Genomic DNA, 18,343 nt, shown 5'->3' with positions numbered 1-18,343 from the left:
ACTCACTGATCCCACCCTTAGGAGCCCAGCATCATACCAGTCACTGTGCTGTGCCCTCAACTCCCCCTGGGGTCAGAGGCTTGCGGATATTAATGCTGTTTTTCTTTGAGTGGTTCTATATGAAAGCAAGTTTCAGTTCATTAGATTTCAGTTCAACAAAAGCCCACCCTATGCCTAATAATATTCCAGGCTGTGTGTATGTGGGGAGATGGTTTCGTAGTAGAAGACACAGTTCTTGCCCTTAAGGAACTTACAGGTTCATCATCCCTGATACCCTAAAGAACCTTAGAGTTTTAAAATCTATTTACAAGCACTGTCTCCTTCAACTCTTTTTATAACCCTGTGAAAAACCTGTGGTGGGGTGTATGTGTACATTTCTGTGTGAGTGTGTGTGTGTGTGTGAGTGTGTCTGTTTGTGTCCCTACGTGTTTATCTGAATGTGTGTGTCCCTCGGTTTGTATGAATGTGTGTGTGTGGCTGTGTTCTTGTGTGTGTGTATATGAGTGTGTGTGGGTGTGTCTGTGTCCCTGTGTGTGTATGTGTGTGTGTGTGTGTGTGTGTGTGTGACTATTCATGTCTGCGTGTACGTGGCTGTTTGTGCTCCTGTGTGTTTATCTGAGTGTGTGTGTCCCTCGGTTTGTATGAATGTGTGTGTGTCTATTCTTGGTCTTGTGTGTGTGTGTATGAGTGTGTGTGGGTGAGACTGTGTCCCTGTGTGTATATATGTGTATGTGTGTGTGGCTGTTCATGCCCATGTATGTGTGGCTGTTTGTGTTCCTGTGTGTATGTATAAGTGTGTGAGTGTATGTCTGTGCCCCTGTGTGCATGTGTGTGTGTGTGTGTGTCTGTGTCCCTGTGTGTGTGTGAGTCTGTGTGTGTGTGGCTGTTTGTGTCCCTCTGTGTGTATGAGCCTGTGACTGTGTGTGTGACTGTTTGTGTCCCTGCGTATATGTATGTGTGTGGCTATTCATGTCCATGTGTGTGTGGCTGTTCATGCCCATGTATGTGTGGCTGTTTGTGTTCCTGTGTGTATGTATAAGTGTGTAGTGTATGTCTGTGCCCCTATGTGCATGTGTGTGTGTGTGAGTCTGTGTGGGTGTGGTTGTTTGTGTCCCTCTGTGTGCATGAGCCTGTGACTGTGTGTGTGGCTGTTTGTGTCCCTGCGTATATGTATGTGTGTGGCTATTCACGTCCATGTGTGTGTGGCTGTTTGTATCCGTGTGTGTGTGGTGTGTGCACGTGACTGTCTGTGTCCCTATGTGTATATATAAGTGTGTGGGATTGTGTCTGTGCCCCTGTGTGTATGTGTGTGTGTGTGTGTGACTTGGCTGTGGGAGCAGGAGAGGTCTTGGCCGCCCTGAGGAGTCAAACAGGTAGAACAAATGAAGAACAATGCCTCTTGTGAGTCTGACACATTGAGCAAAATCTGTGACAAAACTGTGTATCTGTGGCTTCCACACCTGTCAACAGCTGGTTCCCGAGAATCAGAAGCTGCAGCAAAATGGATTACACACTCTACAAGACTGCCTGAGGAGACAGGAAGGCGCAGGGGGCAGACTCAGCCTGCAGGCTGTGGTTTCAGGGAGGAAACTGGAGGGGCGCTGAGAACTAGGAGACCAGGGTCGCGCCGACTCTGGGACCCTCCTGTCGGCACTTCGGTTTCTTCACCTCTCTACTGTCCTTTTAGTCCTGACATCCACAACTGCAAGACTGCCCTCAGGCCTGAGAATAGAGGCCAGGAACTATTAATACTAGAGGGGGCGCAGAGAGAGCTCTTTGGGGGGACTTCGGGCAAGTTCTCCATGGGGGAACCTCCCGTAGGTGGCCCTGAGGCCACCTGTGGAAAGGTGAAGGGAGAGGCACACAGTGGGCCCTCAGGCTGCTCATGACGTGAGTGATGGCAGACAAAGATGCTCCGCTGACCAACGACGGAGGGGGCCATGTGCGAGTGCCAGGCTGTGGGCCACATCTGAGAGGGTCCCCAGCCAGGATGGGGAGGTCACCTGCCTGATGCCACAGACTCACTTCATGGCAGAGCCCAGGCAGGACTCACGTTTTCTGAACCATGTTCTCATTCATTCCACAGCCCAGGGGGCCCTGTGGGATTTCAGGGGCCATCTCAACTGGGGCCACCTTGGCCGACAGTGAAGGAAGATGGCAGTGCAGATGATGGACAATGTATTTTGAGCCCAGGCACACTCTGGAAGAGTCCTGGTCCTTTTCCCAGTTTGCTTGTCATTTGAATTTCTTCTGTGGGGAAACCGAGTCTTGAAGCTCTTATCCGTGGGTTTTGAGCTTGGGAAGCAGAGTCCCTTTCTCCATGGGATTACGGGACTGTGAGCAACAAGAAATCCCCTCAAGAATAGGTGTCACTTCTCCTTCCTTCTTTTGTTAGTGTTATATTTGTTTGTTTGTTTACTTTGGCTGTGCTGGGTCTTCATTGCTACGTGCAGGCTTTCTTTGGTTGTGGTGAGTGGGGGCTACTCTCAAGTTGGGGTGCACGGGCTTCTCATTGCAGTGGTTTCTCTGGTTGTGGAGCACAGGCTCTAGGGCGTAAAGGCTCAGTTCTTGTGACACATCAGCCTAGTTGCCCCATGGAATGTGGAATCTTCCCGGACCAGGGGTTGAACCTGTGTCCTCTGCATTGGCAAGCAGATTCTCAACCACTGGACCACCAGAGAAGTCCACTTCTCTCTCAGTTGGTCCCAAACCAGGGCTTCTACAGCTGGTATCACTCAAACCCAAAGAAGCTAAAGTGGGGACTCAGCTAGACCTACCACCAGCAACACTCAGACTGTTACACATTGAACTGTGCTCCCCCGAAACTCACACATGGATGTCCTAAGCCCCAGCATTTCAGAATGTGACCTTACACAGAAATAGGGTCTCTGTAGATGATCAAGTTAAGGTGAAGTCATCAGGGTGAGCCCTAATTCATTGTGGCCACATCCTTTCAAAAGAGGAAATTTGGACACAGAGAGAAAGACATGGGGAGAATGCCATGAGATGATTGGAGTGATGCTGTTGCAAGCCAAGGAACACCAGTCATGGTCAGCACATCACCAGACACTAGAGAACCAACACAGAACAGATTCTCCCTCTCAGCCCTCAGATGAAACCAATCCTGCCAACATCTTGACCTGAGACCTCCAGCCTCCAGAGCCATGAGACCATGCACGTCTGTTGTGAAGTCCTAGTTTGTGGTATTTTGTTACAGCAGCTCCAGCAAACACATGCACAGATCAACAAGGTTCTAGCTCTGAACAGACACAGCAGGCTTGGGGAAGCCCCCTTGTAGTTGAGGACACCACCTTGGATAGTTAAGGAGGTGGCGCTAGTGGTAAAGAACTCACTTGTCAATGCAGGAGACATAAGAGATGCAGGTTCAATCCGTGGCTCAGGAAGACCCCCTGGAGGAGGGCATGGATACCTTCTCCAGTATTCTGGCCTGGAGAATCCCATGGATAGAGGAACCTGGCGGGCTACAGTCCGTGGGATTTCCAAGAGTCAACACAACTGAAGAGACTTAGCACACATAGTTAAGAGCAAAACTTGAGACTGCACTTGAGTCTGGCCCACTCCTGTCCATCCCCAGATGGTAGATCTCCCAATAGAGGAGGTGCCAGTCACAAAGAAGGACTGTGTCTCTTCAGAAGGCTGGCATGAGAGACTCCACATGGGATTGACTTCCAGTTGGGACTTGTGGTGGGCTGACTCCAGATCAGTGGTTCCCCGGTACTGATCTACAGTGGCCTATGATCTATGGGAAGCCGGTGAAGGAGGTAGATTCCAGAACATCACATTGGGTAACAGAGCCCCAGGAGCCTCTGATGCTAGTCTAGAGACCACACTTGAGAACTATTTATAGAAAGCAAGTTTTCAAAATGGTTCTTTCATTTAGCAAATATTTATTAACCATATAACATATATCTTGCTTGTTTAGTCACTAAGTCATGTCCAACTTCTTTGGGACCCCATGGGTTGTAGCCTGCCAGACTCCTTTGTTCACGGAATTTTTCAGGCAAGAATACTGGAGTGGGTGGCCATTTTGTCCTTCAGGGGATCTTCCCAACTCAGGGATCGAACCCATGTCGACTGCATTGGCAGGAGGATTCTTTATCACTGAGCCACCTAGGAAGCCCCCACCTCAGTCCCATAGTGGCCACTTACTATAAAGAAAAATAGGAGAGTAATTACAGTAATATCATGTGAAAAGATCAAGTATATTTCAGTTTGGGAAAACTTCATTTAAAACTTCAGATGTACAAGTTAGTTCAACTAGGAAGACAACGAAGCATGTTATGAGAGAATTATGTGAAAACTACCATCATGAAGTTATATAGAACCCTTAATCCTTATAGGATTTTAGGGAAATGCTGGGGATGCGGAGACAACTAAAAGAGTTCTTATTATAGCTCAGAGGCAGGTGAAGTGGGCAGGTGAAGATCGTCACTAAATGTGAGGGTATCAGAGAGGGAGGGTCTGGTTTAAGGAAGTCTTGTTGTTGAGTTGCCAAGTCATGTCTGAATCTTTTGGGACCCTATGGACTGTAGCCCGCCAGGCTACTCTGTCCACAGGATTTTCCAGACAAGAATACTGGAGTGGGCTGCCATTTCCTCCTTCTCCAGGGGATCTTCCTGACCCAGGGATTGAACCTGCGTTCCTGTGTTGCAGGCTGATCCTTTACCACTGAGCCACCTGGGAAGCCCAAGGAAGTCTTGGGTTGGCCAAAAAGCTTGTTTGGGTTTTTCTGTAACATGGAAAAAACCAAGCAAGCTTTCTAGCCAACCCCAAAGAACTTGAACAGGGCATTGTGAAGGGGACTAAGAGGGTGGGGACAAAGTTCCAGGCAGCTGCCACTGACTGGGCAAAGGCACATTGATGGCAATGTACATGGTGTATTTTGGAAACAAAGGCTAGTTGGCTGGAACATGAGTTTGCATACGGAAATAGTGGGAAATAGGGTCAGAGGGGTGAGATCAAAGCTTCTCGGGTTGTTCACCAGCGGTTTGCCCACAAATGCCTGTTAATGACTGGATGCAAAGGACGAATTAGCAGGACTCGAAGATGAATTTGAAAAATCACCAGACTCAGATTCACTGTAACAGGACTGGAAAAGGAAGGAAACCAGAACATTTTGATAATGTGAATCATCTAGTGATCAGAGACCATTGCCAAGCTGTTCCACTTAATAAAAACACCACAAAACCCAAACAAGACAGAGTAAGTGGCTATGTGGCTCTAACAAGAGAACTAAAAGGAATTTGGAAATCAGCAACAAGAGAAATGTGAAGTCCAGCTGGTGGAGGATGGCAGTTTCCATGCAGAGCAAGTGAAAAGCTCCCCACCCCCGATGCATATTGAGTGCACTTGACTCAGGCTTGGTGATGGCAGGGTTAGAGTGAACTCCTTCATCTGGCCCCTCTGGTCCAAGCCCCACACAGTCTGTCTGAACTCACCTGTCTTGCCATTGCTGTCTGCTATGGGTAGGGCTGACCCTGAGTCCTGGAACCTGCCCACACTCCTAGGACATCACGTCTCTGCTCCCACTGGTCCCTCCTGAGTCCCTGATGGATTTCTGCCCCTGACTCAGGACAGGCTCCCACCCGCCACCCACACACAGCCCAGCATGCCACCACCTCCTACTAGCTCAGCATTTTGTGCCCCTCTGGACTGAAACCCTCACTTTCTCTCCATACTGTGGCTAAAAGTCCAGTTTGCTTTCCTCTCTAGAATGTCAGCATGAATGCAGAAGCATGGTTCTTGAGCCCTGTAATCCCATAGCTAAATTCCATGCCTGCCATACTGAAGGACTCAGTGGATGTTTACTTACTGAGCTGAATATTAGAGTAATGATGCTCTCTGAGACAGTAGTGAGAACTCTAGGCTTTTGTAGCTGGGGATATATGTTTGGGGAGAGCATGTCATAAGAATTGGGAGTAACCGAGCATGATTGTTGGGGGTGAGGTGAGACACATGTGCCAGGCACTACCAGGCAGGTACAGGCTTGCCAGAGAGTCAAGAGTCAGAGGTGAAGGGATTACAGATGCACTCTTAGAAGCTACAATAAAACCTGGAGTGATGCAGGCACAGCATCCACAGGGAGACCCACTTAGAAGTGAAAGAGGCCAGGGGGAGTGGAGACAGGTGCATCATAGGAGTAGAGGGCAGGGAACAGAAGCATCTCTGGAGGGTGGACAAAGTGGTCTGTGCATCTGAAAGGAAGAAAAATATATCATGATTTCTACAGCTGGTGTCATGGGCTGCATGTTTGTGTCCATCCAAACTCATATGTTGATGACCTAACCCCTAATATGATAATATTTGGAGGTGGAGGCTTCTGGAAGATGATTAAGGTCAGATGAAGTTGTGAGGGTGGGCAGCTCATTATGGGATTAGTGCCCTTGTAAGAGGAAGAAGTGGAGAAGGCAATGGCACCCCGCTCCAGTACTCTTGCCTGGAAAATCCCATGTACGGAGGAGCCTGGTGGGCTGCAGTCTATGGGGTCGCTAAGAGTCGGGCATGACTGGGCGACTTCCCTTTCACTTTTCACTTTCATGCATTGGAGAAGGAAATGGCAACCCACTCCAGTGTTCCTGTCTGGAGAATCCCAGGGACGGAGGAGCCTGGTGGGCTTCTGTCTATGGGGTCACACGACTGAAGCGACTTAGCAGCAGCAGCAGCAGCGAAAGGAGGAAGAGACACCAGAGCTCTCTCTCTCTTCAGTCTCCTGCACTGAGGAAAACTTGTACAAAGACACAGCAAGAAGGCAGCCATCTGCAAACTGGGAGGAGCGCCCTCATTGGAACCTGACCAAGCTGGCACCTCCCCCTAGACTTCCAACCTCTACAGCTTGAGAAATAGGTGTCTGTTGTTTAAGCCACATAGTCTGTGGCATTTTGATATCAAAGCCCAGGCTGACTAAGACAGGTGACTGGGATGGAAAGGTCAGAGGTGACAGGATCTTCAGAGAAAATCTTGAGCAGAGGTGACATGGCTCTAGGTCTAGTGTGTGAGCGGAGCTGAGAATGAAACAAAGGAACAACTGCTCAAGGTGTGATGGGCAAACGGATGCAGGCAGCTGAGCACCAGGAGACCCCAGTCCAGTAGCCTGCCTTTTCTGTGTATGTGCTTATGGTCCACAAAGTGACTGGGTTCCTTAAATGACGGATACATAGGTGCTATATTATACCAAGTGCCTGGAAAGAAGGGGCTTTGTCAGAGAAAGTAAAGATAAGAGGAGGCTGCACATCCTTTCTTTGGATGGTGGCAATGTAAATTCCCCATGATGGATATGCTCGGGATGCTTTCTGACACAGGCATGGGGACCTCATCATTTCACAGAATTGGGGTCACTGTGGATGTCAGGCAACACCAGTCTCATATTGACCTCAGCTGTTCCCAAGGGATGGGGCATCTGGAAGGTCCCACACAGTGTTCTTCCATGAACACCACAGCAAACTCAACCTAACCTAGTGAAAATTAGAACATGCTGCTAAATCAACTCCTGGCTTCCCAGGTAGTTCTGTAGTAGAGAACCTGCCTGCCAATGCAGGAGACATGGGCTCAATCCCTATGTCAGGAAGATCCCCTAGAGAAGTAAATAGCAACCCACTCCAGTACTCTTGCCTGGGAAATCCCATGGACAGAGGAGCCTGGCAGGCTACGGTCCATGAGGTCACAAAGAGCCAGACAAGACTAAGTGATTGAGTACATGCATGCTAAATCAACTCCTAGGACCTAAGAAAAGCGTGAGGTAGTGGCCACTAGAGAGGGAAAAAAATACTTCTTTAACTCACAGATATTTTATCCATAAATGTAGTTTTTCCTGCCACCATTACTCATTACTGATTACTCATCATATCCACAAGTGGGTACCTCTGCCCACTCCACAGGGAAACATTGTTTGAGAATCACTGACTTATGGAAGTTATACAAATGTTTGTTGATCAAATGCATGAAATATTTCCTATGTACCACATTGTAATGATCAGTTCCTGTGGTGCTGCAACAAGCACGGTGTGGTGTTGTGTGTCCACGAGACCGTGGTTTCCGCTCATGTTGCACCTGCTAGTTTAGTGCACAGGGTGTGCGTGTTCCTAAGGTTCCAGGGCAGGGCTCCCAGGGATTCTGAGCAAGGACATTCTTGCTGTTTGAGCCAAGGAGCCCACCAGTGACAGTCTTCCGCCAACTGTCTTCCATGTTGTCGTCCTTGGGGAAGCAAGAGGTCAGATTCTTGAACAGGCAAGTCCAAGTCCTGCTGCTGTTGCCCACATTTTTAGTAACCCTTCCCCGACCTGGGCAGAGTCTCCATGAACCCCAGAGCCTAGGGTTTCCAGTGGCTCTGACACTGGCCAGACAAGCAACTGACTGCCCTTGGGTCTCATTTGAAAACAAGGTCTCTGCAGGGCTCCACAGCCACAGATGCCCCACAATCTAAGTGGGGAGGGTGGCAGAGCTCATGACTGGATAGTGGGGTTTCTCTGCTCAGACTTCAAACCACAGATTTTAAGAACATGCAGGTTACAAATTAGTAACCACAGGCCAGACTGACCAGAATTGATACTCAACATGCTGCAGGCTCCCTGGACCTCGTGGAACCTCACTTTCTTCACCATGTCTAGAGTCATGGACTCAATCAGCTCTCATCAATTGCTCCTATAATTTCACAACCAAGTTTCTTCGGGGTCTCTGACCCTTGGTCACCATTTTTATCACTCCCAAACCAAGGAAAGTGTTCTGTGCACACACATGTGTTTATGTGTATGAAAGGATGAGTCTTGTATGCATGTGTGTATGTGTGAGTACTTGTCAACCACATGTGTAAGACTGTATGTATAACTGGGTAGGTGTATGTATCATAGACTGTGGACCAGGATGAAGATAACCAGGAATCCAGGGTACAGAATTTGAGGAGACACTTGCTCTCAGGGCTGATTCTGCCCTTTGACAAGCCCAAGAGTGGGGCCTCCTTAAATTTTGCACTTTGCATGCTTTGGTGACTCACTCTAGTCTCAGCCATGGTTGTGTGACGTGTCTGTATGTGTGAGTCTCTATACACTGGGGTGTATGGGAGCATGTGTATGTGTGTGTGCATACATGTGGGTGTGAGTATGATGTATATGTGTGTGCACTTGTGTCTATCTTGGCAGCTGTCACTGGGCTTTGCCTATCCGGTCAGCAACTAGGGGGCCCCTTCTTCTCATTCCCCTGGGTCAGCCTTCACTCTACCCCATGCCACCCTTCAAAAGGGAGTGCCATATCATGAGAGTCCAAGTTAGAGGCATGGCGCCATTCTTCTGCCACTAACCTGTGCCATCTGGGACACGGAATAGTTGTCTGACCTCCGTTTCCTTGTCGGTAAAATGGGGCAACAGGGCCTCACCCTCCTGGCCTTGAATAACTCTGGGTCTAGGCAGCCAATTTGATGTAACAAAACCTACAAGGCTTCTGTGACGTGCCATCCTCAAGTCTAGAAGGTGAGAGGTATAGAAACAGACATTCTTATACAAAGTACGCTGCAGAACATGCCATAAAAATAAGGTACTAAAAATGTTGGGGAGGAGAGGAATTGTGGAAGGCTCTAGGGGGAGGTGGCATTTGAGCAGAATGGGTTGAGGATGGCTGAGATGTATGTATCATGGATGTGAGGTCCAGCAGGCTCCCCAGCCACCCACTGAGGCAGGAATCATGGGTCTGCTTCACTGGTGAGGGGCTCCTGAGGTCACACAAGTGCCCACGGTCTGAAAGGGGATTCAGACCACATGTGCTGAGCCCCCAAGGACCCGTATCTTTGGCCACCTCCATCCAGAGGGAAGGGTGACTTCCTGGTGGCTCAGACAGTAAAGAATCTGCCTGCATTGCAGGAGATCTGGGTTCGATCTCTGGATTGGGAAGATCCTCTGGAGAAGGGAATGGCAATCCATTCCAGTGTTCTTGCCTAAAGAATCCCATGGACAGAGGAGCCTGGTGGACCACAGTCCATGGAGTCACAAAGAGTTGGACACAACTGAGTGACTCACACACACACACACACCCAGGGTAAAGAGGTTCCCAGGCCTCTATGCAGGGCAGACTGATGAACACACAGAAAACAGTCTGTAAACAATACAAGGCTGTGTGCAATCGTGTGTACACGGTAGGACAGTGAGTGACTTCCCGGGAGGTGGGGACAGAGAGCAGCGTGGGCGGGCGCTCGCCACGCTCCTGCCTCAGCTCTTCTGGGGAGATGGACACCTTCCAGCCAAGCCGACCAGTCAGACTCTGAGGAAAGCAACTGTGATGAAGCAATCAGGGTGGCAACTGTGTGGCTCCAGGAAGACTAAAGAGGGTGACATTTAACAAGAGGGCGAACCCCAAGACCCAGAGCATGTCTGTTCCAGTTGGGGGCAGCTGTCCAGACAACTCTGAGGCCAGCAGGAGATGAGGGGTTTGTGGGATCTCTGGGGTGTTGTTATATCCTATGATGCAGGAGACCCCAGTTTCATCCCTGGGTCGGGAAGATCCCCTGGAGAAAGGAATGGCTTACCCATTCCAGTATTCTTACCTGGAAAATTCCATGGACAGAGGAGCCTGGTGGGCTACAATCCATGGGGTCGCAAAGAGTCGGACACGACTGAGCGACTGACGCTTTCACTTTTGTATCATGAGAGAACACAGGGACTGGAAGGACCCAGGTCTTGTCACTCTGCCTAAAGGGAGATGTCTTATAAAATCTGCAAATCTCTGAACACAGGAGGGTTAAGCATTAGATGTGCCCAGCAAACGTTCTGATCTGGTCCATGCTATTTGCACCTACAACTCTGTGACATTTTGCCACAAGCTGGCCAGTCACCTGGAGCCCCAGTGTAAACCGTCATGGAGCTGACTGATCCAACACAGCCTCACATGCTGCCTTTCTTGAACAGTGACTTCTGCAGGGATCAGTCAGACTCCAGAAGGCCAGATGAGGTTTATCTGCTATCAGCAACCACATGATTGTGCTGGGGTGGCTATTGGCAATAAATGACCTTTGGTGATCCCACTACTTAGGTTGTTAGTTTGCAGTCCTCATCCAGACACTCAATTATTTTGTCTGATTATTTTCAGCCCTGGTACTGTCTGTTTGACCCTTTTGTCAGGGAATCATAAGACTAGCTCCCTGCCCTGAGACGGTGCCTCTCACCCCTGTCATTTGCCTGGACTACCCTGGCACTGGGTGCCGCCAGCAATGGCATGATGCTCTGCACATGGCAGGTAGCATCCACAAGGACTTGTAAAATTGAATGAAAGCTCTGACCTTCAGATTCCAGCTTGACCTCAGTGCCTCTCCTGACCCATCTTCTTCCTCTTCCTCCCAGCCTCTTCCTCCAATTGGAAGGAAGCCTCTTCCTCCAATTGGAAGTCACAGCCAGCCGCCCCGAGGACTTGTCAGGAAATCTCTCCATTCCTGCCATCTCCATTTTGACAGTCATCAAGAACAATCTCAGGTTCAAGGGAAAGAGCACAACAGAGCTGGAGTCTGGAATCTCTTGCTAAGCTAATTTCAGACTTTTAAATGTCAACCAGGGTTTGCTATGGTGCCGAAACTGGATTACTATTACGCAAAGTAGGAAAATATCAGACAGAAGGTAGGGGTGGGGCTGGAGAGAAGGAGAAAGAAAGCAGATTCATGGATTCTTCTTTTAAAAAAAAGAATACATAGTTCTGGGTCAAGGATACTGAAAGTCAGCATCCTTTCATTTAATCCAACACCCCTAGACTGCAGATCTATGATTTTGTCCAAGTGGAATATTAACAGGTTGGTCCTAAATCTTTTTTTCCCCCTTAATTTATTTTTATTATTTCTGGCTGTGCTGGGTCTTCATTGCTGTGCTGGTTTTTCTCTAGTTGGGACAAGCGGCGCTGCTCTTCAGTTGTGGTGCTGGGGCTTCTCAGTGTAGCGGCTTCTCCTGTGGCAGAGCACAGGCTCTAGGGCACGTGGGCTCAGTAGTTTCAGCTCCCAGGTTCTACAGGGCAGGCTCAGTAGTTAAGGTACACAGGCTTAGTTGCTCTATGGAATGTGGGATCTTCCTGGATCAGGGATCGAACCTGTGTCTCCTGCACTAGAAGGTGATTCTTTACCACTGAGCCACCAGGGAAGCCCTGTCCTAAATCTTAAGTGGAGCAAAATTTTGACACAGGGTTTCAAGTTACTCATGGAGAGTTTCACAGGAAATGCTAAAACAGTGTCTTGTTTGAGCAACTGTCCCAGAGAATTTGGGGGGACTCTACTCCCTGGGTACCCATGTTATCAGAACAGGGGAAAATTCTTGAGTAGTTGCTATGTGCCAGGTGAGGATACTGGTTTCACTTTCAGTGTTTCCTAGAAATCCTGCAATATGCCCGTATTTTATACAGAGGAAACTCATCCCCAGAGAAACAACTGACTCGCCTAAAATCACACAGCAAGAAAGCAGCAGGGTCAGGTTCAGGGGCAAAGCCTCTGAGGAGGCGCCCCTCCCACCACCTACAAAGATGGAGAGGCATTCATTCACAGGACCTGGCTTCACAGGGACTTCAAAAGTCCTTCGCCCTCTTGACTCCCCACAGCCGCCCCTGAGTTGATCTGAGGAATAATAGTTCTCTCAAAGAAGCTGAGGAATCAAAATGCAACACACACAGTGGGCCCTGGGTGTGTGCAAACACGCAGTTCACACGATGACGGGAGATTAAGCTGTTTGTCCCTCAAATGCGTCACCCAACCCGTTCCCGACCACTCTGCTGTGTGGGCCTGGCAGTAACAATACATCCCGGTGGACTAATTAGCACTAACGACTCAGGTCACTCCAAGGCCACTTAGGGAAACAGGTGCAGAAGACAACACGGAGGAGCACTGGAGCTGAGGACAGGAGAAAAAAAGAACAGAGTTAGAAAGAAGGAGGGGGTCCATCCATGTCTCTGCAAAAGGCACGATTTGCAAAGACTGTCACACAGAGTGAAATAAGTCAGAAAGAGAAAAACAAATACTGTACATTAACACACATGTGGAATCTACAAAAATGGTAGAGATGATTTCATTTGCAAAGCAGAAATAGAGACAGAGACTTAGAGAACAAGCGTATGGAAACCAAGGGGGAAAGGGCTGGGTGGGATGAGTTGGGAGATCTGCGACTGACATATATACACTGCCATGTATAAAACAGATAACTAATGAGCACCTACTGTATAGCACAGGGAACCCTACTCAATGCTCTGTGGTAACCTGAATGGGAAGGAAATCCAAAAAGAGGGGATGTATGTAGATGTATGCCTGATTCACCTCACTGTACAGCAGAAACGAACACAACATTGTCAAGCAACTATACTCCAATAAAAATTTTTAAAAGGAATGGAGGAAAGAAGTAGTTTTCTCTCTCCATGTCTTTCTCTGCTTAAATCAAAGATGAGTTTGCATCTGAGAAATGCAATCAGCCAGGAGCTGGGCAGCTGCATTCCACAGCAAAAAGGGACAAAACAACTCCCTTTCCAGCTCCTGGTACAAGTGGAACATTGGCTGAAGCTCCAAAGGAGCAGATGACTTAATTTTGAACTCTTGAGTGAGAGGAACCCTCAGGAAGCAGAAGAGGGAATGAACCTAAACTTGGGAAAATAAGATCTGGTATCTCAAGGGCTCCCCACTTGTTGCCTGTGGAGAGGGCACCCAGCAACCACCCCTGACATTGTGGTTTTGTCTTCCCAGTAATTCTGAACCTGTGTCCATCATTTCCACTAACCTGTTAGTCTCTGAAATGTACCCAAGCAGGCAGGCCCAGTAGGGTTTGGAAATGCCAAGGGAGCAAGTTCCCTGATGGTCTACGATTTATGGAGGTACTTATGAAAGTGTTAGTCGTTCAGTCATGTCTGACTCTTTGCAAATCCATGGACTGTAGCCCGCTAAGCTCCTCTGTCCCTGGAATTCTCCAGGCAAGAATACTGGAGTAGGTTCTCATTCCCTTCTACAGGGGATCTTCCTGACCCAGGGATCAAACCCGGGTCTTCTGCATTGCAGGCAGATTCTTTACCACTAGTGCCACCTGTGAAGCCCAAAGGGTCATGCTCTAGGTGAGACTTAAAATCACAACCTTGGCATTGCTCTGCATGTACTACTGTATAAGTACCGTGCGCTAACGGATTGCACCACTGGAGCGCTGAGGTTCTGGTGGGTAGCCGCTTTTTTTAATGCAGATGGAAACATGGTAGCACTGGAGGGGATGTGTTAAAAGAAAGCTCCCTCCCTCTGCTTTTCCTGAGTGGCTGACCATCTTCTTCCTCCTCACAGGACCTCCAGGAGGGACATCCAAATAGGGACCACTGCTCCCATTTTGCAGATGGGAAGACTAAGAATAGTCTGTTTTAACTGAGTTGGAGCTTTAGGGATGGTGATAAGGAAACCAAGCCAACAGACTGAAGGTCCTATCTGACTCTGTTGGTAAGAATCCTTGAGCCTCCTGACCCAAGATGCTGGCCTGAGTTCCCAATGGAGTTGCAGGCGTGAAGCCATCTAGTGACACAGGGAGTTTTGATGAGCTGGACTTTGAGAAAGAAGGCAGTGGAAAGGGAGCTGGAGACACATCAGCCTCACTGAGCACGAGTGCTCCTCTCTTCTGTAAAAATGTCCATAACACACCTGCCTGGCAGACTCCTGAGAATTAAATGAGATGATGGATGTGCTCTCTCCCAGCAGAATTCCACACCTGTAACAGCCCTCAGAGATAAAATAATCAGAGCTTACATTTACCGAGGGCTCACTAAGTGTCACGGTGTGCTCAGCACTGTGTATTGCATCTCTTTCTTTGGATATGAATGAGGCACGGGCAGAACTGCAGCGGCTGTGGGCAGGCTATGCGGAGCCTTGAAGATCCTTGGCATTTTCCATGGCATTCAGGACTACAGGAGGATCCTCCGGCATTAACACAGAAGCAAGACCCACATATCACTGGAGGACCCCTGAATTTCCCTCCCTTTGATCTGGGACATGCCGTGGCATTGGAGACACTGGTGTGTACCCAGGACCTTTGTCCTTTGTGGGGAAGAAGCCCCAGTCCAAGTAAAGCCCATGCTCAGTGACCAACGGTGGTTTAAAACAGAAAACTTTCTACCATGATTTTTCTGATCCATAGAGCTGGTAAGAGGCATTTGCTCATGTGGCCCACCTGGAGGGGTTTTAAGAAACCCCCAAAGACTTGTCAGCACTGACTCTGGACCTCAGTGACTAAACATAACATAACATGTTTAGTCGCTCAGTTGTGTCTGACTCTGCGATCCCAAGGACTGTAGCCCACCAGGCTCCTCTGTCCATGGAATTCTCCAGCCAAGAATATTGGAGTGGGTTGCCATTTCCCTCTCCAAGGGATCTTCCTGACCCAGGAATCGAAGCTGGATTTTTACCACTGAGCTACCAGGGATGGCCCAGTATATAATTAAGACCACAGATAAATAAGGAATTGTGGATGCCCCTGCCCACTCCACCCTGATCCAAAAATTCTATCCTAGCATCACTGATGGTGGACTGGAGGAACTGAGATTCGCCTGGGAGGGTGAAGTTTTCAGGAACCAGGAGACCCTTGGACTGTGCTTTCTATACTCTTTCTTCCAAATAAGAAACACCTAACACCTCTGTTGGAAGCAGGCATTGCACCTACTTCCTAGGCAGAATATCTTTTTTAACTCCGTCTCCAAAAGAACCTGAGCCAAGGTGTTCTAGAAAGAATCCTCCCCACCAAAGAGCTCTGAGTGGGAGGCTGCATTCCCCTCTTTTTTGACGGAGCTTTACACCCCCAAGTTGTATCTCTAAAGGGAGTGAAGGTTCCTGGGGGCTGAGACACAGTCTTTTGCCCAATGTCAACTAAAACAAAAGCAAACTGTAGCCTGAAATGGGAGGGGCACATTGCCCTCCCCTCTCCTTTTAAAATCATCTTTTTCCCCTCCTTAAACGAAATTGTGTCTTTTATCTCTTTGTGTACTCAGAACCTCTGAGCTCAAAGCTTTCTCAGCACAACTGAGAAGTCAGTACCTCTTGGATTGATAAATAGAGCAGCTTTAAAATGCTTAGAACTGAAGACAGACCAACTGTGGCGAGAGAAAGTAAACACATCCCCGCATCAGTCAACCCTAGCAAGCTCCTCGCTGAGATTACAAACTGCAGTTCCTGCCTGAGCTGGTGAGGATGCTGAAGCAGACTGGGACGGAGTTGAAGGGGGGCAGAGCCACAGAGCAGTCTCCTCTGCTTCTTAGTCATGTCCCAGAGGAGATGGGTCACCTGGGAGTCCTCTCAGGAGCTGGTTTGGATGTTCCTAAGCATAGCCGACTCCGCCAACTGGTTTCATGCCCGAAAATGTCCCAAGAGAAAAAGGAACCCCGCTTCCTTCTTTTGATCTCAAGAGTTTTCTCTCCCTTACTCCTACTCTCTCTGTGTGCAGGTGAAATTCGCCAGTGAGAAAACTGGAATTTTTCACAAAATAGATTGTGATCGCTACATAGTTTGATATGAATATTTGAGGAACTTTTCCCATGAAAAATCCATACTTTAAACACTCTCCCCCCAAACATACACACACAAATTGTTTTTATGAGAACCAATTAATAAATGCTAATTCATCCAGGCATATCTCCACTAAATTACTCTTTCATTTAATTGCAGGGGAATTTTCCATTACTAAACTCTCCCTTGCTGATTTTTTTTGCATTATTTATATATTATTTCAGTTTCACTAATAGTGAGGTTGGTATGCGATATTATCTGCTGTTTGTAAGTTCTAAATTTCTTTTCATTTAACATGTTTCCTCATTCTTGTAGCTCCACGTAATCTGGGAGAAACATCATTAAAAGCAGACAAGATTTTAAACATAAATGATGGAAACAGGCACTGGCTGAAATGAACCTGACGGGACAGTATCTTGTCTGATGAAACTGTCTGATTTCAGGCATTCGTGGGTGTGCGCGAGCATGCGTCTCCACTTTGGATTAATGTGGAAATGTTTTCCTATGTCAGTGAGTCACAAGTCAATCCACGGAAAAGACTGTGGATAGAGAAGTAGGAATGAAGATCTCGGGGGCTTTAATAATAAAAATAAACAACACTTAAATCTCTTTATAAGCCACCAGAGCACAATGTCTCTTTTCTTGCTTCCTTTTCATGGACACCAAATCCAAACTTTGATATCTAGACACCCCAAATTCAGACCACGCAGTCCCCAAAAGATCCTGCCTTTTTATGCATGAAAAAGTAGAGGTTCTGGTGATGGTGAGGGGTTAGGGACTGCTGTGGTTGAGATCATATTCAAAAGGACATGTTTTAAAGTAGAATTTTGATTTCCTTATATTGAATGGCAAAGTTTCCAAGTACCTGGCTGCCTTCATTTCTGAGATGAGTTCTTTCTTTTTCCTCTCCAATCACCTTCTTCCCCTCCAGTCTCCCCTCCCTCATTGTCTCCTTTCAGTGTCTTTCTTTTTCTCTTTAATCTCTCCCTTCTTTTTCTTTCACACGAACACATTCTAGGGGATGTGAATGATTAAACTGTTTACTCCGAGGTTTGAGGTTGAGGTATGAAAAGTCATGTCACCGTAAGTAAAGTTTCACCTTTATACCCAACTCTATCAATAATTACAGAGCAAGGATGACGGTTAGTAAATCTTTCTTACAATTTGCTCTTACAAAAATGATACCATTTATTCTGAGTGTACTGAGCTCCCTTGATCTTACTTTTCACAAAAATTAATTACAAAGCTGAGTAACCTCCAAAATGAAGTCAGTATATAAAGGGATGTATATTCCTGGGGAAAGGCATCCACATAAAACACGTGCCATATTAAAATTCAAGATTTGAGGCCATAAATAGAAAGTTTTGACATGTAGTTATAATGGTAGGTGCTCTCCTCTGAACCAAAATATCTCTTAATAATTAAATTCCCGAGATTGATTTTTGTGTTTTTTTTCCCCTCCACTTCCTTTGTCCTCTTCAGTAAAATTAGGTACAGTCCTTTTGGGTATAGACTGATAAAATTAATTAACTTTCCTTCCACCCTGAAAATGTCCCAAATAAATGCTTCCAATAGACATCAAAAAAGTGTCAATTAGAAATAATTACTTCTTATCAATCAGTGGGGCAATTAAAGTGACAAAGCTTGAAAAGATACTTATCTTAAAACTAATTCACAAGGTAGCTAAATTATCTCCTAATTAACTTGCATGGAAGAGGGTTGGAGGATGGACCATCTCCAAACAAAGATGAATTGAGGAACCCCAATATCTCTTTATGTTCCTGAGACCTTTTCTCATCCCTAGACCTTATTTTCAACCCAGGCAAGAAACCTGGGAAAAAACCAGTTTCTTGGCTTACTTTG

The 18,343-nt window shown here is 47.4% G+C and overlaps 1 protein-coding gene across 6 annotated transcripts in view; it reads right to left on the bottom strand.

Annotated features, from left to right (window-relative positions):
- PAX8 (paired box 8) overlaps nt 1-18,343 on the bottom strand; it is a 63,382-nt gene that overhangs the window by 41,543 nt on the left and 3,496 nt on the right. For 5 of the 6 annotated variants that reach the window (XM_065929177.1, XM_065929174.1, XM_065929179.1 and 2 more), the window contains exon 1: nt 9,311-9,472. The exons of the other annotated variant lie outside the window; for it this stretch is intronic. In XM_065929177.1, the coding sequence (XP_065785249.1) occupies nt 9,311-9,464 (154 nt within the window). In that variant the 5' untranslated portion in view covers nt 9,465-9,472. Of the gene's footprint in view, nt 1-9,310; nt 9,473-18,343 lie in introns of those variants that run through there. 6 annotated transcript variants of the gene reach the window in all.

Source organism: Muntiacus reevesi, chromosome 3, assembly GCF_963930625.1.
Source record: "Muntiacus reevesi chromosome 3, mMunRee1.1, whole genome shotgun sequence".
Classification (NCBI taxonomy): Eukaryota; Metazoa; Chordata; class Mammalia; order Artiodactyla; family Cervidae; genus Muntiacus; species Muntiacus reevesi.
Note: the sequence above shows the minus strand (reverse complement) of the source record. Positions and strands in the feature narration are given on the sequence as shown.